At 35.7% G+C, this 22,348-nt stretch overlaps 1 protein-coding gene across 1 annotated transcript; it reads left to right on the top strand.

Moving 5' to 3' along the window:
- Positions 1–1,553: 1,553 nt before the first annotated feature.
- On the top strand, positions 1,554–21,153 carry LOC129001451 (thioredoxin domain-containing protein 11). Its single transcript, XM_054428740.1, has 15 exons — positions 1,554–1,916; positions 3,973–4,183; positions 4,529–4,668; positions 5,685–5,775; positions 6,618–6,821; positions 8,316–8,378; positions 11,388–11,504; positions 11,920–12,007; positions 12,576–12,738; positions 13,689–13,956; positions 14,324–14,473; positions 15,082–15,329; positions 15,988–16,117; positions 17,035–17,161; positions 19,303–21,153. Exons 1-15 carry the CDS (start codon positions 1,765–1,767, stop codon positions 19,407–19,409), a joined length of 2,259 nt encoding a protein of 752 aa, XP_054284715.1. The 5' UTR covers positions 1,554–1,764; the 3' UTR covers positions 19,410–21,153.
- The last annotated feature ends 1,195 nt before the right edge of the window (positions 21,154–22,348 follow it).

Raw genomic sequence — 22,348 nt, 5'->3', positions numbered from 1 at the left:
GATGGGGAACGCCACCTAGAGAGTGAAGAATGAGTTAGAATTGTGTAAGTTGAGCCGTGTAGCTTTGTAAGGGCCGCTTTCCCCAAATCAAGTTTAACTTAATCTCGGTTAACTTTAATTTGTGGGTTAAACTTAGGATGGCTTTCCCCACTATTTTGTCATGAAAGTTTAGTTTAACCTAGCTTTTCTTTGCAAGCAACAATGTTGGCAACACTGTTATGCAATTTTGTCTGCAATATTAGCTGTTTAACTTCCCACTATGACATATCTGTCATTAATTTTCTCGTGTTTTGGTTATTTGTATTAGGTGTCGTGCCATTATCTCCAATTGTTGACATTGAAGAAACATTTTTATTTGCAGGCTAATAAATTGTACTGATGCTAATTTATAAGCATTTCATTTATTGTGTTTATTTAAGCTCAAACTTAATTAAACAGTAGGCCTACTGTACGCATCAAATAAAAGCATTTACACTCATGGGAAAATAAAATGTTGGGAAAGACGCGAAATTAATGTTTGTGGATTAAAAACTAGAGCCTATCCTTTGTAATGGCAGGCCTAGGCTACTCAGCATTAGACACGTTCGATGTTTCTAAACTAAATTTAATTTCAAACCAAAAGGCTTTTTATGAGCAAACTTTCCACCCAATTTTTCGTTGCTGTGGACAAGGTAACCTATCGATTGTACACAACTACGATACTACCTACCGAAAATATAATAATTTAGGCCTACTCTACGCATTTAAAAACCTTAAAACCATTACTGTATATCTGTAGCCTTATATCTTTAAATTTAAAATAGTCATGAATTAATTGTCTACATAGGTTCTGGTTTGTTATTTCTTAATTTATTTCCAGTTCAATTTATTTTAGGTTATGTTTAACAAATGTCAAACAATGATATTTGCCATTGCCGTCTGCCGAACGTAACAAGTCAGGCAAGAGCCAATCAAAATCAAGCTATTATTCTTCTCTCCTGGGTTAACCCACGGATCGCCAGTTAAACCAGCCTCACCCCTAGGGTTAACTTAAACCTAGTTTAAACGGAGAAATTATTTTGGGGAAAGTGAATCTGAGGTTAAAATAGAGTTTAAACCACGATCAGAGTTAAACTTGATTTGGGGAAAGCGGCCCTTAATGACTAAGTTCAGCTGTTCCATTAGCCAGGACCATTTATTAAAAGCCCAATGATCAAGGACAGCTGGGTCCAGTTACGAACCATTAAACAAGCTCCACACTTTTCTCAAGATCGAACAGGCGACCTTTTGATTATGAGGCGAGCAAACTATTCACCCTGGCTGGAAGCAGACACTTTAAATTAAAGTTATCCTTAAAATGATTACATAATTTTATAATATAACAGCTACAATACAAAAATCATTGCTTGAAAATGTAGGGGAATTGTTTAAAGAACTATATGGATTATAGTATTATCGGTATTATCACCCTCAAGTTTATAAGTTGGTGAACCTGAATACAAAGAAGATCAGCTGTTCAGCAAAATCGACGATGATGACGATTATTGCTACCTGGCTGTCGAAGAACAAGAAGTCAAAACAGTTCGTTTCGTTTTTGAGGAGGTTATCTCTTCAACCAAACAACTTGTCTGCTTAGAACTTAATTATTGGATCAACTACGTCATGTTAAAGCCTTTTAAATGCTTGTCTTATTTGGTTATAGGTGCTATATTTAGTGTTATTCTTGATTTTAGATCATGATACAAATAGGAGATCGACCCTGAAACTTTCCTATGACGTGGAGCTATGTCCCTATCTCCCAATCTGGATGAAAACGACGATGTCAATTTACGTGGCCCATCAAAACACATCCAGAGTTTCAACAAAATGCTATGCATCGGAAGAGAATTATGTTTCTTGATGCTGATTATTTTCACTGCCTATGCCTCACTCAACTCGTACGTATCTTAGGTGTTAATATTATTTTTAGGACCCATCATAACATACCAAATATCCTAGATCTAGGGCTACTTAAAATTAGGCTAGAACACAGACCTACTTGGCAATCAAAACACCATGGAAATTTCACGAAATAATTACCAAAATGGCAATAATGTTGGGTAATTTAAAAATTGAATGTTGTATTTTTTGTGTTTTTATTCTCAGCTGTGAGGCAATTCTTAGGCCTTGCCCTTGAATTAAGTTAACTTCAAATATTATCCTCATTTTTTCCATTCAAAGAGAAAGCTTTACTTTACTGTAAAGTAAGTTAAACATTAGAATAATTTGCATGCCTAAGGACAAGCATAGGTTTCAAATGTTAAGAATTTAGGTTATCACACCGATTCACTGTGTATACTGTAAAACATTCCGTTAGGTTAGTCTGTTGGTTCTACTTAACTTATAGCCTTTTTTAAATTTGATTGAAGTTATAGGCTAAACTTACATAGTCAAAAACTGAGTTTTATGTATTTTGTAAGTTGTTCACACCAGTTTGGAGCAGGCTTGTGTGCCCGTTAGAGGCGTGTAGTTACGTTTGTTTCATCGGTGTCTTAACTGACAGAGAGGCACTTAAATTGAACGACCTATAATAATAGTACCTTTTCCTAGTAGTGGTCAGCTAAGTTATCAGAAGAATTAAAAAGAGCAAAAAATAAGTTAACTTAAGAGCCTTCTTAAATGTATTATGTATGGTACCAAACCATCCCTGATGTACCTATAATAAAGACTTTTCTTCAGGAACACAATCTGTAAATATCTTTAATATCTCAAAATAATAGGCTACCCTGGAGCTTTAGTTCTTCTTCAGTTTTTTTTTTTAAATAGAAATAAGTTGATTAATGAACAAATACATTTTGATTCCAGTTGTACTTATAAAAATGTATTGGCCGGTGCTTCCGGTAGCCAATAGGGTATAATTAGGGACGCCATTAAGATTCTTGTCATTCGCCTATTGGGTCTGATGATGATTGGAGTGTCCAATCGAAATCGATCACCACTTACCATCTGTTTTGTATATTTACCGTCTTGTGAGTAACAGTATAAGCGTAAATATATGTTTTAAGTGTTATAAGACGTTTCTTTTATTTACTTTCCGTAGTTTTTTTTTATGATACTGTACTATTTCTATTATATGTTACTAATTGTTGTTACTATTAAGGCTCTAACTATCTAAGTTAGGTGTAGAATCTTGCATTTCTACTGCTATACTCTAAATCATAAGCGCTATCAGCTCTGCTACCGTACTAAATAAGTAGGTTAATGTGTCACATCAGCAAATCTACCACCACTTGATGGTACTCCCCAGTATAAACCCAACTTAAATCTGTATTCTTTTACCGATATTATATATTACCAGTATATATTTAGGTAGGCCTACCGATTGTGTTTTTTGAATTAATTCCTTTTGTTCTTGTTCTTGTCTACGTCACTGGCATTTTTTAAATAGGAGACAAGAGAGAGTGATTTGTAAACACTTTTTGGGAAAGCTGTCTAAACCCATGCTTTGTGGGGAACTGAATCAGTCTCTATCGGACCAAAGTCAGAGACACTAACCACTAGGCTAGCAACACTAGACTGGGACGGTGGCGTCGTGCTGTAATCCAGCTACTAGGTTACAAATTGTGGATATTCATAGAGATGCACTGTGCCGTGCGATACTCCCTGGTGTGGATTAACGTCCGCACTAGTGAGTACTATGACTATCTGCAGTACTGTCTTGATAATTAGACTAATTTGTTATTACCAAGGCAAAAATGTGGTTCGGATTCCATTATAAACTGTTGGTTCTTAGTTGTCATTAGCTGTTTGGGCTATTAATTAACATAACTAACCAAACTTGCTGTAACATTTCAAAATTTCGTAAATAACAAAAAAATATTGATATAGCCTATCCATAAAAGTTATTGATAATAATGAATGTTCCCTTTAACAGGAAACTTCCTAATTAATTAAATTGTTAACTTAGCCTTTGAAATTCTTTAATCTATTTATTTATCTATTGCTTGCGTGTAGATCCACTCACTCTGGCACCACTCCTCCCCCTGCTCCGATGTTTTCTCGCAGCTCCCCAGTGGTGGACTACTACAAAGGTCAGCTGTCAGAAGCCATATTGCGAGCCAGCGAGTCGGACGTCAGTTTCATCATGTATTACGCTCCTTGGGACGCTGAGAGCCGGGAAACGATCAGACACTTTGAGAACGTAGCGCTGCAGCATCAAAAACAGGTGGGCAGTTTTGCCATTAACTTGTCTACGATTAAGTGGATTAATAGTTAATAATTTGTCTATGCCCTTGTTTGTCCAGCCATGAGTGATCAGTCAGGAAAGCTTTTGAAGCTCATAAAAACTGCATTGCTGACATAAAAATTTAAATCTATAATCATGAAAAGGCATTAGACAAATTTTAGTTCAGATTTAACTAATTGGTATCCATGAAAAAAATCATTTTCCAGGAAGAGACAACACGTTCTTAACATTTTATCAATCTTTTATAAATCTATTTATACATCTTTTTGCTAAGTGGTGAATTACACAAATAGACGTAATTAATTGACTAGTTTCTTGTTGCAGGTATATTTTGCCGCCATTAACTGCTGGCAGCCGGGCGGTGAATGCAAGCGGACGCTCAACAAGATACAGCAGTTTCCCAAGTTGGTGGCCTACCTCACTCATGAGACCGGGGTGGAGTATAGGGGGCCCAGAGATGCCAGGTGAAGTATTGGCTATTTCAGTATAAAAACCATTTTCTAATATCCAAAATTAAACTATGATTTTTATGGCCAATGATTCAAATAAAATACAATTTGAATTAATTTGCTTGATTCAAACACAATAAATCTTGAATACTTTAAACTCTAAAGAAGAGTTAGGCTTGGAAAATATTCCTTAGCCGATACTTTAGCAAAGCTATATTGCTGGTGAAACTTAAACCAAAGTCTTTTGTTTGATATGGGTTTCTTATAAATTTAGTTACAAAAGACAATGGTGGTTATGGTCTAAAGGAAAATTGCATATTTTAGTTTAATACTTCAATACTTTACTTTGAAATGGCGACCATACGAATGTAGGTATTTTAAGCCAAGTATGTATGGCGATGAGTGGCGTGAACTTGTAGTCTTATTAGTGACTAAGGCCGACATGTTCCATATACACAGCTGTTAATTAATAGCCCATACGGCCAATGGCAACTAAGGGACCTACAGTTTATAGTGGAATCCAAACCACATTTTTTCTTGTAATTAACAAATTGGTCTAATTATCAGGATAGTCATAGTAACTTACTCACTTTGTATCTAGTGACTTAAAAAAGTATAATCAGCACTAAAGCTTGATTGCATATATCTTTTTATTTCTTAACTTGCTATACGCATTTGACATGATCTATTGCATGATTGTATGATTGTATGGTGTTTAGTGATCAAATAAATCTATCTAGAGCTATCTATTGTCTAGGCCTACTAGTTTACTCTGTATGAAACAGAATGTTATGTTTCTCCTTGTAGAAGATCAAATTGAATAACCTTCAGAATTTTAGAATTTCAGGCTTTAAACTTATACAATTAAATGATCACAATATGAACACATTTTTTGCTTCAGTTTAATTCCATATTTAAACCTACAATTTTTCTAAAGAGGAGAGTTAACAGAGTCCCCTAGATCAGCAGTTAAATCAAAATTTATTTCCTCTTTCAAGCTAAAATATTTACTGTTGTGTGTGCCGTTTCAGATACATGAGTCGGTTTCTGGACAACGTCATCAGACCGCTGCACAGAATACAGAACATGGAGGATCTGATAAGACTACGTAGTGCCTACAATGTGAGTTTAATCACACAGAATAGTTGTGTCTAGTGCAGGGGTCTCCAACATACTTCCCGCAAACATAGGCCCGCAAACAGATTATTTCCAGCCCGCCAAAAAGGTTGAATAGGCTGCTTATTCCCTATATAGGAAATTCGCTAAAAATGAGGAGCCGAAACTGTAACCTATCTGGAACTATCCCTCCCCCCCATGCCAATAGTTTTATCTTTCCGAAAGAGAGGTACCAGAACACTGTTCCACACAAATCGAGCACTGGTTGTTGGTATTTTCTCGCATCAATACCTTCACTTGTTTTAATTCCACATACTCTATAGACCTACCTAATTTAAAATGCAAATAGTTCTATTCAATTTTGTGACTGGTGAAGCATTGTATTCTCAGGACTACTATTTGTCATTCTTGCATGATATTGACGGTCTTTTTCAACCTGTGAATAATCTTAATGGATTTCGATAACCTTTCTTTGACTTACACTTGATTATCCTACTGAGCATTACATGTTTTTATATTATGAAAATATTACTTGCAGCTTTTTTTGTTTTCTTTTCTCTGACAGTTACTTAGTCTATTTAGGTTGAAGAGACTGGAGAGTGGGATGGCCTTTACTAAGCAAAGCATGTGTATTTTGTGTTTATTTAAACCATTGGCATGTTTTATATTTTTGTATATATAAGGGAACGATTCAAATCCTGGACATCTTATCTAACTTTGACTATTTGTTAGTTAGCATCATTAACCGACAGCCCAATGACAAAGGGCATCTGGGTCCAGAAACAATCTTTCCCGGAATCGACCGTCAAATTTGAAGGTGAGCATTAACAAATTATGTTGTGTTATAGGCGGTGGTGGTGGCTTTCCTACACTTCCGAGGGCCGCGTGGTGGGCCGCAGTACAGGGCTGTGTACGAAACAGCCCACAAGTACCTGGAGAAGGTGGTGACACAGGAGGTGGCGTTTGCTGTGGTCACAAGCTTCAGGACGACCAGGGAACTGGGCGGAAACCGGACCCCTCACCTCCGACTGTATTTGTGGAACGAGACTCTGGTGAGGCACCATTCTGGCACAAGAAACATAAGCTATACAACAATTAGATATTAGAATATTTCACTGTCACTGACATCTTCACAGCATTTTCAATTGAGGGAAACTTGAGTCAGGAAGCAAAATGTTGGCTATTGTTTGGTTAAAAATCTGTCAGGGACAGCGGACTAATTACAACTTATTAACTTATTACAACTTATTCTGTTATAAACAAGCCGTTTGAATTTTTTGTAATGTCATGGTGTAGTAGCCTCTAGTGTAGTAACCAAATGCAAGCAAAATGGTTTAAGTTGTACATGGCTTTGTCAAGTGATCCTTGTTTTTAGTAGTACACTACTAAATAGTTTGGGACTACTGTAAGAGTCCAACTTGGCTGGATCTGTCGACATTGAGAATACACACGGCACAAACGGACAACAAAATATGAAAAGATATTAAATACTGTAAAACATGGCCAGTATTATTATGAGTGAAACGTGTGGCGACGCCAGAATGTTTTTGTTACCTGATGATAGACTCTTAGAGCACTCCGAAACTATTTAGTTGTGTACTACTAAAATCAAGGATCACTCGACAAAGCCATTTTGATTTTTTCTTAGTAACAGCTCAAAACTGGTCTTGTCTCTCTCTATCCACCATTGTCTCATGTTATGGATGTATAGCGCACAAGGGCTGAGGTTTTAAGCATTTTTTGTTAGGTTAGCCGGCTTATCTGAATGGGATAGTCTACTCCGCCACAAGAAACACATAATACTTATAAAATATTCACTAAAGATAGACTTTTTTCTGTCACTGATAACACTTTCAATGAAGGAAGGTTGAAATCCTTAAAATTATCTCTTGTTTGATAGCATCATTTATTGATAGGCTAATGAAAACATAGCTTCTGGAATTGACCCTGCTTGGGACCGATCAATCACACCTCAGGATTAAAGGTGACCACTAAACAACGGTCATGTGTAGGCCTACAGTTAGGTGATTGTGTTTCTTTTGAATAGACTCTCTAATGCAGGTTTGCTTGCTATCCTAACAACAATACCTATCCTTCAATAGAAACCGGTTTGTCAGTTCATCTTAGTTCCTGATATTTGTTTATATTCATCTGACCTGTAGAGTGTCACCTGTTCACTTACCATTTCGGAAAAAAACAGGGTTAGCCTAAATTAAGTTTACAATTTTAAACTTGGACAGTATTGGATCAGTCTAAGACTTTTTTTTAGCTAGTACAATTGACAACATATAGAATAATTTTGTGTAGTCCTAAGTGTTATATTTTTTCTCATTCCATACATTACGAGTATGTGGTGGTGTGAATATTTTAGTGTGTTCTGTGTTACTTGGTACATTTGATCTGAAAGTATCAGTTAATTTTTACTTTTTTTTGTGTGTGCTATTGTCCTGAATTCGTTTATAATTTACTTGATTGTTATTGTATGTGCCACTTATGCTAAAGCTCAGACAAGCCTACAATGGTCTTCTAGTGGTGATATGTTACAGGACTATCCTGGCCACTACAGTGCAGACGCAATCTACGAGTGGATCCAGTCACGGCTACACCAGGTGAGTGGTAGACAACCTTTTCAAAAACCACCAAGTAAGAGTTTTTTTTTTATATGAAGGAAAATTCACACTGTTCTATAGGTTTTAGTTTATGGACCTTTACCGTGTAAATGTTTTGACAACACTACATTTTGGTAGGTAAGTAAAAATGTAAATTCAAGCCTTATTCATGTTACCATGGGTCACCCTGTAGGCGGGTTGTAACCAGCAGCTGACATGTGTGCGTAATTTAGAGGACCCCCTCCTCCTTTTAGTCTCCCCACCTTCTGTATCGCCGCCATCCGGCAACCACTCGTACTCGTAACTCGTACTAATTAGTAGGGGTGTGCGATGCATCGAAAATGCATCGAAATTTCGATTCGATTCGATTCGATGCATCGAATCGCGATTCGATTCAGTGGTGGTCAAAAAACGATTCGATTCATGAGGGAGTCAGTATCCATATACGAAAAACGCCTGCAGAAAGTCAATGCAATAACCGCAATACAGGAGCGCGTTGCTGTTGCGTTTCCTTTACGAAGGCGTTCTTATTTAATACATTCTTTGCATTAAATATAGCTTTAATTGTTTTATATTTTTTTGTTTTGACATTGCAAATGATGAGGGGTTTTGTTTTTTGTCTTGATGTAAGCAGTGTGAGAAATATTTTACTACTGTAAACCTAGCCAAAACAAGATAGGTTACTCCAAAATCATTTTAAAAATAAGTCTGAAAAATTGTTACTTAATACTTAACTAGTAAGATTAATGGTATAGACTGATGCATTTGGTATTTTCGTTAGGGGTCTTTTTTTCGGGCAAAAGAAAAAAAAAAGAATAATTTATTTCCAAAGAAACACTCTTATATTATTATATCTATTATTACAGAGGAATTAAAATGTTCAAATGAGAATTAAAGATTAAGTTGGCTCATGACCTTTAAGAATAAAGACACAACAGAGCAATTGCCGCACTGCCACTAGCCAGAGCCAGTCTAGTCGTCGAGTGACAAGACAAAAGCCGTGATGCGACACTAACAGTGCAAAGAAAACAAAGTCAAAAGAGTAGAAAGACTATTTATCCAGACATACTACTGTAGTTTAATCATTTATTGTTTATTCCATACCTAATTAAAAATATATTTTAGTATTTTACATAATAAATTATAAACAAAAGAAATATCTGATATAGTGAACAGATCTGTATCTTGGTTAGTTGGGGTTAAAAAAATATATTTCTAAGATCCAATATAATATTTACAACTCACAAATTACAATGAATTAATATCTTTGAAAATGATCTGTAACAGTTTTGTGTTTTTGAATAAAGAAATATTTTTTTGTCTCTACTTCCTTGTTTCATCACTTGCATTTTGTCAGCAATTGAAGCAACTGGGTAGCAACCGGGTGGTGTAAGAGGGGAGGGGGAGGGTCTATGACCTTGAATGCACACATAGTTGCCCGGGCCTGGCTGGTGAGAGTGATTCATTGTTTTTGTTGACATACTACCCATACTACTACCCTTCCTTCAGAGAAAAAGACCCTGCTGTTCCAAAAACATTGAGGGTAGTTTAAAAACATAGACCTGTGTTGCCAAGGGCACTAGAACTCGTGATTTAATATTATTTTAATCTTCTATATATTATTTAAGAGTTACTTTTCGGGTACCTAATTAATTGTGATATTGTTTGGCTTTATTTTATGGATTTTTAATTCTTTTCATTCATTAGCTATCAAAATCAGTTGTTTTAGGATTTTAATCTCTTGCAGTAGGTCTATACTACTGTATGACATGATATGCATTTTTTACAGTTCTTAATTAATTATACCATAAACAATGTTTGTGTGTTATTTACTGTTTTTGAGTATTATAGTAAATTAGTTTACACAATATCTTTTCTTCAATGAGTTCTCCACTTGTCATGTTGCTTACTAATTACTATTTTAGGCCCTATAAAAAATAATTCCTATGTAAAGCTTTAGGCCTACTGATGCCAATAATAATAGATAATTCTTTATTTATGATGATGTAACAAATAATGTAAGTGTGAGGTTATTATACTAAGGAGGTTAGGAGGCAGGGAATGAATGATACTTATTGCATGGTGGAAACATATTATTTTTATTTTCTTCTTTGCTTGCAGTCCTGAAGCCGGTCCACAGGCCCTAAACTTGTGATATGTAAATTTATTTCTTAATGGTCTTTTTATATTAAGTTCCATTCAAATTTGTTGTAATTTAGCTACCGGTACTTATTTAGTTATTTAAACAGTTATTAAAATGAGAATGAATGTCTTGATAAAAAAATATTTTCTTCTTTCTTGCAGTTGAGCCAATTCCAAGTAAAAATTATGAAATAGGCAAGTAAAGCAGCTCACTGGTATTTACAGCAATACAGGTTATTCTAATCCCTATGATTGAAAATAAATATTTTTCACCTAAAATTCATATGTTAAGTATGAATAGGCCTAATACCACATCAACAAAAATTTGTATTACACAAATGTGGTAAATTTTAATTATTGTTAATCCACTCAATTGACAATTATGAATAGAAAAATACCGTATTGCTTCGAATCGAGTTGCATCGAATCGAATCGAAAATCTTTTGAATCGAATCGTTGCTTCGAATCGAAAATTTTTTGCTGCTTCGCACACCCCTACTAATTAGTTACGGATTTAGGGTACTTGCGGCTCTAGGCCAAATTAGCTTGAGCGGACTTTGCACCTAAGGTGGAAATGGGAAGGAATGGGACGAGTTTCTTTATCTGCCAAAACATTCTGTGCAGTCAAATTATTTACATTCAAAACAAGAAACATTAAAGCATAACAAAATGTGATGAGTGTTGCAAGCTTTGATAACATAGCTTCGTAACAAAACTATTCAGCACTTTGTTGATGAAATTTAGACAACAGAAAGAGGTCAGAAAGCTTATTTTGCAATCAAATTCACTAACATATTTTGTTAAATGTACTGATAATGTTGTAACAATAAAACTTGTTAACTAGGTTTTCTAATCTCTTGCTTGTAGGTAACACTGTGGATGACGCCGCCTGGTGTCAAGAGCCTGACTCTGGCTCCGTACGTAGTCAACAGTCCAACGTTGCTCATGTTCACACCAGCTGACAACTTTGTTATGTACAACTTGGTGAGTGATAATGTGGTATAGTTACTGCACCATGTCATAAGCTTGAAAATGTTCTATGTTTGTCCTATGTCGACGTTAAACTTCCTCTGGTTATAGAGTACAATTTTGAAGAAAAGTAGGTATTAAATTCCTATGTCCCAAGCTGTGCCAGTTTTATATCAAATAGGGATTTAGTTGAATTGAGGCCACACAAAAAACAGGCCGCTTAATACAGGTTTATACTGCTTGTTACCACACAAATCAGTGTAAGACTTTTTTCAAAGGGATTTCAAAGTTAAGCTATTTGTGTCATTTGTAGACAATGGATGTTTTACTGTAAATACTGTAATCTTTACACCTAACTAAAGATAATACCCAAGTTTCGTTTATTTTTATACTTGATCATATTTTATAAATTAAACTTCACATTTTTCAGTTGAGAGAAGTTGGTCTTGAGTACTACAACTCTCAAAACAACTCTGATGTTTCGGAACTTGCCCGTAATGTCTCAGAGTATGTGACAGGTTAGTAATGATATTTTTATAGTCTATGACTTAGATTAGCCAGTAAACTAATTCCATCCAGGTGTTCTGGCATGATTGAGTAACAAACATCCATTCATCCAAATTCTTTTAGTTAAAAAAAAAATGATTTATCAGCACAAGGATAAAATAATCATTTAAATTATTATATTACTGTACATTAGTAATCTTACGCCCATACTGGGAAATCTTGAAGTACTTAAAACTAAACGAAGGAAATTTCTTACGTGTTGTTAAATACATTCAACATTAATAATTTTTTTTATTATTTTTTCATTAATAGTTGAATATTTTCATTAGATTTTGAAACAATGTCCTAAAGATCTGATTATATTTTATTCAAAATGCTGGCACTTTCCTTAGTGCTTAAACTTATTTAATGTCTGCAAGTTTTAGCATTATTAGTTTGATCCTGATGTAGGAAGGGTATTCAGCCATACTGGAATCCTAGAAGGGAAGTAGGAATCAATGACCTAATTCAATTGTGCTGTATGTTTACCATAATTTTTTTATTTAGTTGATCACTATGCGACCTCTGACCTGTTTGCAGAACGTGTGGGGCAGATGCGGAGAGCGGCAATGTCGTGTCACTCGCGACCCCTAGACCTGGCGACCACTGTGCAGGTCGCACAGAGTGTGTGGACCAACAGTAGCTGTGATAGACGCAAGCGACAATGTCTGCTGGCCACACAGCGGGCCTCACAGTGCCTCAGGTGAGTCTCACTACATATCCAGTGAAGGGTCTGTGGGAATCCTAAAAATTGGGACGGGGAAAAAACTTTTGCCAACATAATTTCATCTCAAAATTGTAGGTTGGGAAATGGCAGATGATTGTTGTGATGATGGGAGTTGGTCATGATATGTGTGCCAGAATGTTAGTCATAATTAGCTTTCTATCCGAACCACAAGTCTAACATTGTTTGGTGTTGAAAGGTTTCTCGGTTCCTGTTTCACATTATTTTACGAGTTCATATTATTTTTTTTATTTTAAGAGTTATGAATTACTAGCTGTACCCGCGGGCTTTGCCCCGTTTTACTTCATAAGTGAGCTCGTTCGCATGGCTCAATCACGTCCTGGTTGAAGTTCGTTCACTACACTCACTCACCTTTAGGTTGGAGCTCGTTCGCTGCGCTCACTTGCCTTCGTGTTAGCTCGTTCGCTACGCTAACTCGCCTCCAGGTTGAAGTTCGTTCGCTACGCTCACTCACCTTTTGGTTGCAAATTAGCTGTTGTCATAAATTTAAAAAAAATAATAGTGCTGCACCCTGTTGGTAATCCTTGTAACTTAAATGCTATTGCACATCATAGAACAGAACCAACTTGTTTAGACCTAATTGAAACAGCTGTTAAGATTCATTAATTCCATTTAAATATGAGTACTCATAAGGTTAACATGGGAAACTCCAGAGCCACTGGGGCGGAGCCCGAGAGTCCGATCAGAATAAAAACAACTTAGTTTTCCTATTTAATCCCTAAAGAATCAGTGTACCAAATTTCAGCCTCCTAGGTAAATGGGAAGTGGGAGAATTAGTGATGAGTGAGTGAGTGAGTGAGTCAGTCAGTGAGGGCTTTGCCTTTTATATATATAGAAGAAGAAGATAGATTTTACTTTAACTCAACACTGTCACAGACCTGTTAATCAAGCAGTCTATTGTGCCACAGCCCCGCTGCAGCTGAGGTTGACCCGTTGTCAGGCGCCGCTCTACAGGACATGTCTAGACGTGACTTGTGTCGTCGTCACTCCCCGGCCCCCCCACAGCCCCCGCCTACAGACATGTCTCCACATCTACGGGGCCTGGCCTACAGACACAACCAATCCATTAGTCTACTGGCCATGGACTCATTGCTGTACTCTCACTTCGCCAAGGGACTGGGGGTTGAGCTTGACACGATGAAGGGCAACACTGCTGTTGTCCTGATGAACCCTGAGGTACGTGAGGGCATTTATCTGTTATTGAGAAGGAAATGTGTGATTTTGGCAAAATGAGTCACCTTGAGTAAAGTACTGAAAGAATTATATATTCATATGATTATTAAATTGCTTTGAATTATTATTTCGGCCTAAATGCATCTTGTAAATCTAAAAAAAACTGCATCAAGACGCATCGGGACCAAATTGACGCATCAAGACTAAATCGATGCATCGGTATTTTGATGGACGCTGAATTGAATTGCAATTTTATGTATAGAATTGAAATTTCTATGAAATTATGCAATGAAAATATAGTTTTTTGATTATTGTACTTGCTTACCTTTTCAGTTATTTCAATCATTCAGTATTGTTTGTTTGAGTTCAGATGGAGACGACACACCTGTTGAGTCAACCCATCACTCGAGCTTCTCTGTCACAGTTCCTGGTCAACTTCACCGAGGGGAGGTTAGACAGGTTCCAACGAACTGGACTACCCCCTCCACCTCCCCAACCCACAACACTGCCTACTGTGCAGGTGAGTGTCACTAACTGTGCACTTTTTTTTACTAATTCCCAAATTTCCCAATTTCTTTTTAAACCACTTTAAAGAGCTTAAAAATCATTTAATTTAGTATATTGAAGTGTTTTTTACAATTATTGGTTATGGAGAAGATTTTAAAAGTTGTAAATTTAAAATTCCCACTGGTTCTTATGGAGAATAAGTAAACTGTTGTAGTTTGCTTGTTTGTGGATATATTTTGATCAAAATTGTCAAATTTATTTATTTTATACTAAAAAAACACTCTTTATTACCTACCTGTAGCAGCATATCTAGGTATTTACTTGTTGAACCTAATGTTATTTATATAGACTTCATTGAAAATCCAATCAGGCAAATGGAAATTCGCTTAGTCTGCAGGTTTGCTGCGGCGGCAGTATTTGTTAGTATGTACCTGTGAAATTTTACATAAGAGAAAAACAACTTTTGTAATGAATAGTGGCCCAAACGCTACTCACTAATGTTGAGGAAACGATCCGTCAACCGGCTAGTACGTCTAAATAATTAACTGCCCACAAGGTAACACTACTCACTCAATTGATTGGTCTAGTGTCAAGAGTTTGTAACCGTGCCTGATGTGACAGATTGTAGAGCTGACCACAGCCACCTTCGTGGAGAGAGCATTCAACAACTCCCAAACCGTGGTAGTTCTTTACTACTCCCCCTACTGTGGATTCTGCCAGCCAGCCAGTCTGGCCTATCTGACTGTGGCACGTCGTCTGCGCTCCGTCCCCTCCCTGCTGTTTGCTCGTGTAGACGGAGAGAACAACGACCTCCCGTGGCATCTGACAGCTCCCAAGTACCCCACAGTGCTGGTCTTCCCTGCTGGACGGTGAGGCTAATCTAAGATCAGCGCTGCTGAGTCGTTAACCAGAATTTTGTTTACTTCCTTTTTCTCATCCCAATAACATGTGTTAAAAAAGCTGTGCCTTTTTGCTGCTGGAGTCCATAGTAATAGCAATAGGCAATTGTTGCTGTCTTATACAAAAATCAACTGCCTAAATATGCAAACTATATAAACTAATTTTTTTTAAGATAGTTAAAACATGTTTTATTTAAAAAAAACTCTTTATTAGCACATTTGAATCTTGACCACTAATATTTAGACCTAGTTATGTAATTTAATATAGGCCATAGGCTTGCTAAGTTATGAACCATATAAAATGTAAAAAAATATGGTTTTTGAAAAGTTGCTGGCCAATTATTTTACTGTCAGTGCAGTCTGAATATTGCCTGCTGAAACCGTTGAAAAACATTTTACATGTTCATTTTCCCACTAAAAATTAGTTTCTCTCATTGAACTTTTTGGTAAAATGATATTCTTACAAAGACAAAGATTTCCTTGTTAAAATTTTAGTTTTATTTTTTACTTATCTTCCAAATTACTGTAATTCAAATCAAATCAGTTTTGTTTAAGTTATTTAAGTTTTATTTAGTTTTAATAAGTATACAAAGTAAAATTTTTTAAAATTAGTTTTATGATTTTCTAGGAAGGACGAGTCGAGAGTTTTCACCGGTCGGGGTGGCATTACTGCAGAGGCATTAACACAGTTTGTGTTGGCCAACCTGCCTTTGGAGCTAAGATTGTTTGCCATGGTGCAGGTGTGCCAACTATCACAGGTATGGTTATAAATTGTTTAAGACACCCAGTTAATTAGACTTTATTGTTATTTATAACGTACAGAGTCTTGTTTATATGAACTAACACATTACAACTAACAATACACAAACACCCTTGGGAACCTAAGTTGGAATACACGATAGAGGGTAGCAGTAAAAAAATATGCACTGTATAGCAGTCAAGTCATGATACAACATGTAAATAATTTTAATAACCAATCACAAAACACTATAGTCTATAAAAGGTGTAGTGTGAACAGCTCACCATTGAGGACGGGATCAGATTCCAGATCCTGAAACGTTGTGTATTGTTTTTTACCATCGTGATGGAAAATGTCCGCAACAAAACCTTTAAACAACATTAACTCACCATCACCAACAATGAACTTCATAAATATTATTTACTTACTGTCTTCGTAATCATTGTTGGTTATGACACTATGGCCGTTTTGGAGATTAGTAGGCCTCCATCGTCGGGTGTAGTCGTAATTGTTCAATGAACTTCAAACAAAGAAAATAATTTTTTGTATTTATTCTATTGAAAGACTGATGAAATAGGCCTATTGAATTCAAAAATATCACAAACTGGGCTAGACTTAGACAATAGTAGAGTGAGAGTGAGATCCATCTGCATTGTTTAGGTGCTATTTTTAAACGCTGTAACTTATCATTCATCCTACAAATATAAGTGAAAGTGTAATATAAGTGAGAAAGTTTGGATGGATGGATGTTTGTAACAAGTAAACGCGAAAAATACTGGTCGGATTGGGCTGAAATTTAGTGTGATGATAGCTCACATTACAGATTACATATAGACGCATTCTTATCTCACAAATAATTATTACCTTATTATTATCAGGTGTGATTATTTGTTTGTACTAGTTTTACATGTTAACAATGTTGTGAGTTTGTTACAGACTAATGTTGCTCGTAGACAGTGCCTTGTCCAAGTGCGGAGGGAAGTGTTGGATGCTATCTCCTCTCATCTGCTCCGCTACAGAGCCTTGTCTCTGACACCTGATTCCACCGAGGGCAAGCCCTTAGGTCAGCTATGTAGCCTTTCACCCTCCATTTACCATATTTTCTGCCTCTTAAATGTTAAACTTGTTCTATTATACCCTTCGTTACCAGAATTTCCAAATGCAACCACATCATTTTTATTTTTTCCTGATTTTTTTAAATGCTTCTCTGAATATTCAACTCTTGTTACCCATGGCACCTTAAAGATATATTTTAACTAGACTAGTGGAGATACTTCGTTAATAATATATTTCGGTAACAATTAATGTACTTTATTATTCCTCTGTAACTTTTGTTTGACCTGAGACAGTTGTTTTTGAACAGCCAACGAAAACGTTTTTAATTTGTATAAAGTCTGATTTAAATTCATGAAGGGTAATAATATTATTTTTTATATTTTTAACAATTAACTCAACTTAAAGGGGTGAGCCCAACTGGGGCTATTTCAACTTAGGTCCATACAGTTAATTTTTATGTAATTTTAATAACTGTCATCTTAAAATCTACGACTGTATTCACAAAATTAATTGTTCTCTTAACTTTAATCTTCATTATAATATAAAATCTGTGTTGTCTGCTCCGTTAGATTCTGTTGGCCAGTGCCACAGCAAACAATTCCTGTTGCCCTACTAACTTTTCAACTATTGATAAAACTTGTTATCATGGTCCAATTTAATCTGGGTTTCAGTTTAACAAGGTGTGTTTAGAAGGGGTTTTACTGTTGTTGAAATAAAAAGTCTTTTAAGAGGACATACAAGTTATGTAAACTGGACACTTTTAAATTAAATTCCGTATGCAATTTGAGGACACTCAGTTGTTGCCGTTGTCTTCTTTACCTTTGGTGTTTATAGCGCTAACTAGAGCTCTAGTTTGACACTACTTGACAACCAAAACAAAGCCAATAATGAGAACACCCTTTGATTGTGCCTTCTCTGTGAGGATGATCCAATATAGTTCACAACGAGTAAAGAATCCCTTAAGAGAATATATGGCTTTTTCTACCAGGGACTGAGTTACAACTATAGAGTTCACACATCACTATTTTATTACCAACTAGCTGTGTGCCCGTTCTACGCACGGGGATCTTATAGTAGTCAGATGAAACCTTATTATATAAAGAACCTATAAAGCAGCAGTTGGTTTGCATATTTTCAGACGTGCTGGCAAAACTATTAGATACAGTCTATGTGCTTATTGGCTGTATGGTCCAGCCATTGCAGCACATAGCGGTGAGTAGAAACCGAAAGTGACACATTGGAAAAGCGAGTTTAGCATCATCCGTAAACCGGCAAACCTCTGTTACAATCACCCACTGCAGTTATGATTTTTCACTTTACACTTCACACAACCGCCATTGAAACGCCGTCAATGAGTGAAAATCTTGTTAGTAAGCTATTGGTGACGATGATTTTATAAATGTAAGTTCCCAGCCCTATACAACACTGATTCAAGGACTTTTCCCAGTTATCAAAACTTCAGAACAATTTTATACACAAAGAATCTCTAATTTCATTTACGGTTACAATACACATTATTGAACTTTCGATTAATTCAATCCTTTATGTAAGGAAACTCGTTTTTAATCTCACTTGGTTTGGGTTTTGCTTTCAAACCGTTATTGGAAACGTTTGCGGTATTTGTAAACAACATTTAATGTAAACATATCAGTGACAGCTAGAAAAAATAATCTTGATCCGAACAGCTGTTCGTTATTTCATAGATGATTATGTGATGGACATTAGGAAAAAACTTGACAAAAATCGCACGAAATCGGGTTTTTAAACATCCATCATTTTATTTAAAAAATAATGAGGCCATATTTTAATGGCTAAAGACAATCTCGCCAATCCAGTGAATACATTAAAATGATTTGGATCTTGATAGGTACTCTCGTTTTTCAGGAGAAGGCCGCGTAAAATGCCTCTTGTGCCGTAACAGACGACCGACAGACAGAAATAGAGATGAGACTTGTTTCGTCTTCTTTAATGTATAAAACAAAAAAATAATCTAAAAATTTATAATTCTGAGCAATGTACAGACAAAACTCTAATTTTATTTATATAGATAAGGATGGGGATGTAACTGGGCATATTTAATCCAGGAGTTTAGAATTAAGTGAGATATGCCTTGTGTAGTATTTTTACTGACTAGTGGTATGTTTTCAGCCCTGCGTAGAGTGGTTAGCAAGCTGCAGAGGTTAAAGCAGCTCCAGCTAGCTTTGAGTGTTGATTGGTCTCGACTGCCCAAGTTGTTGCTGAAGGATGAACTGTGACGTCATTCTTCCTTTCTCTGGAGGTTACATTCACTCTGTGCTAATGATTCTCAACCCCATTCAGTTATCCATTAAGGTTTGGAACAAAATTCACCACAATATTGATAAATGCCACGTAATTATATTATTAGACCTTGTTTGAAATAGGACTTGCATTTGTATGTACAAAGAGGCCAGTGTTTGTAAAAAATAAATTACCTTCAGTTTCCAACAGATTTTTAACATTTAGGGTGTTAATTTTATAGGAAAAGAAGTTATTTTAAGGTGATTATAACTTTTTCCTGCAGTTACCTAACAATGTACATGTTCTCTCACTGATTTGAGAAAGCAAAGTGGCCAATTCGCTCATCAGTGAGACAATGTTAACATTGTCTCACTCTAATTACTTTGTCTCACTCCAGATTTGCAACGTGAAGGCACGAAATAGTGATCGCGTAACATGCAGACAAGGTCGTATGCGCGTGAAAAACGTTGGCAGCACTGGCTGTAAATCAGCTGGTCAGCTGTTGTATTGTTGTATCATTAAATGTCATATTAAAAGTTCACTTCTGTGTTAAAATATGTTACGTTTCTTTACCAATTTATTTGTTTTATGGTAATGGTAACTGTAGGAAAAATATAATGTGCAACTCGAGTGCAAAGTGCAATTGCCTCACTCGAGAAACTTTTCCTCACTCGCCTACGGCTCATGAGCAAGTATTTCTCTCGAGTGAGTCAATTGCTCACTAGTTGCACAAATAACTATTTTCATAAATTTATATTAGCTTGAATCATGCAGAATTATATGACAATACTTGGTTATTAAATTGGTACTATCCTGTAGTTTCAGTTTCAAATGTCCCTGAAATGTTATATCCTAAATCAAAACGACCAATAATTGCTAATGTTTTATTTCATGGACTTTGGCATGTAGTTTCTAGAATTTAAAATTACACTGTCCACTGATACTCTCCTTCACTATGCTGCCTTTTAGTGAACTTTTGACGTTACCAATATTCCTAGATATGCCAAATCCAAATACTAATCTGCTTAAGCGATTTCCTATACCCCAACGGGTTTTAAAAAGTGGATTTACTTTTAGTGGGCTAATCCACTTTATAAAATACACATACATGAAATTTCATGGATATTATTTAATATTTATTCAAATTTGATTGCCCCCGATTACAGTGCCTGGGCCTCTTTTACTATATGGTAGGGAACTTGTAAATTGTTGTCCTCAACATAAGTACACATTTTTCTCTTGCACCGTTTCCTGTGATATTGATCATATCTTGGCTGTGGTATTTATTAAGATTATTATGATTTTGCTGAAGAATTTGTACATAATTAAAATCCAGAGTGGGTTAAGGTTTTAAACAATTTTCACTTCTACAGGGTTAAGGTGTATGTTAGTGATTCCTTAACCTTAAAAATTTTCTCAAGAAAATGTTAACATTTGTTTTTTATAAACTACTACATTGTTATTTAAAACATAAATGTATATCTATTTTGTATGTATGAATATTTATCATTATAAGAGTGACATTGTAAATCATTGTGTTTAATTCAATACAAATATTAGTTTTTGGTGCAATTGTGTAGAACCAAAACTTGCTCTAGTCTATAAAATCCACAACGATTCTATGTAAAATTGTACATAACTATATATATATATGCTAGTTGGTATAGCGTTGTTACTCATGTTTATATTGTATATATGTATGTAACATTTCTTATGAAATACACCAGTGTTTGTATAACTTTAAAAGTGGTTTCCTTTTGGTTGTACATTACTGTAATAATCGAGACCAATCATTGGAGAGTTTCACATACAAAGTATCTAATTGCTGAATTTACTTACTTTTGCCGCAGTCCTGTATCTCAACCAAACAACTGTGCTTTTATTAGGTGCTTTTACCTAATTCAAGTATGCTTGAAAATAAGTTGGCAACCTTATTTAAAGATACGACTACAATCAGCTGGTGCAGAGTTTCCCAGTCTTTGACAATTGATACCACGACTAACCTGTGGTTTTGGTTCATGTTAACATTCTATTTTCATTCTACGCTTGGATTTAACCTAACCCAAAACGTGTTGTTTAGTGTTTGAAAGACTAGTTATTTGTATGCTTTATAATACTGTAACTGTAGAGGAAAATATAATGTGTAACGCAAGAGCATAGTGCTACTTCATGTCCAGTAACACTGGTGGCTTTTGTCAACGAGATTTTGTTTCTATAATTTCGGAGTTAATTTCATGATTTGAGCTTTACTGTTTTGTTACATAACTAGAGGATGAGTTATTGTTTATGGTTATATAGTTTTATTTGGTTAAATGGTGTTTCAAATTACTGAAATAACAAGAAACAAATTGTAAACAAAACACGACCTCTACATTGCACCGGACAGAACTAACAATAAAATTGGCTTCAGCTGTTCCATAATGATGGGACATCTACCAAGTGAGTATGTTTCATCCATGCTATCACTGACTGGACTAAATTTAATGATGCAACAATGTTACTCTGGTAACACTCAGACTTGAGAACGGAATATTTTTAACTCACGCTCAACAATAGACTGGGACGGGTGGCGTCCTCTAATCCAGCTACTAGGAGGTCACGAATTGTGGATAATTATAGGGATGCACTGTGGATGCGATGCTACCTGGTGTGGATTAACATCCGCACTAGTGAGTACTATCCGCAGTAGTGTTCGGTATCGAACATCGATGTTTTCAAAACATCGATGTTTGGAGGTCGATGTTCGATGTTTTTACCATCGATGTAAGAAAGTCGATGTTTTACTACCATCGATGTATTGGTATCGATGTTTTTTTTGCTGAAGCTGTTTGTCAAAGATCGTAAAATAAATAGATAGATAAAACATGTTTTATCTATTATAAATATATCGATGTTTGTAGCAGAGGAGATGGACAAATTGGAACGGAACAGAGTG

This window comes from Macrosteles quadrilineatus, unplaced genomic scaffold (genome assembly GCF_028750875.1).
Source record: "Macrosteles quadrilineatus isolate MER2022 unplaced genomic scaffold, UCM_ALF_1.0 Scaffold_8__2_contigs__length_117827958, whole genome shotgun sequence".
NCBI classification, from domain to species: Eukaryota; Metazoa; Arthropoda; class Insecta; order Hemiptera; family Cicadellidae; genus Macrosteles; species Macrosteles quadrilineatus.
The sequence above is the reverse complement of the archived record's forward strand: the minus strand, read 5'-3'. Positions and strand labels throughout refer to the sequence as shown.

Coding starts and splice junctions, on each gene's coding strand:
- LOC129001451 (XM_054428740.1), top strand. CDS start 1,765: ATGTCCCTATCTCCCAATCTGGATGAAAACGACGATGTCAATTTACGT. Junction 11,505..11,919: donor ACTTTGTTATGTACAACTTG/GTGAGTGATAAT, acceptor CACATTTTTCAG/TTGAGAGAAGTTGGTCTTGA. Junction 14,474..15,081: donor CAACACTGCCTACTGTGCAG/GTGAGTGTCACT, acceptor CTGATGTGACAG/ATTGTAGAGCTGACCACAGC.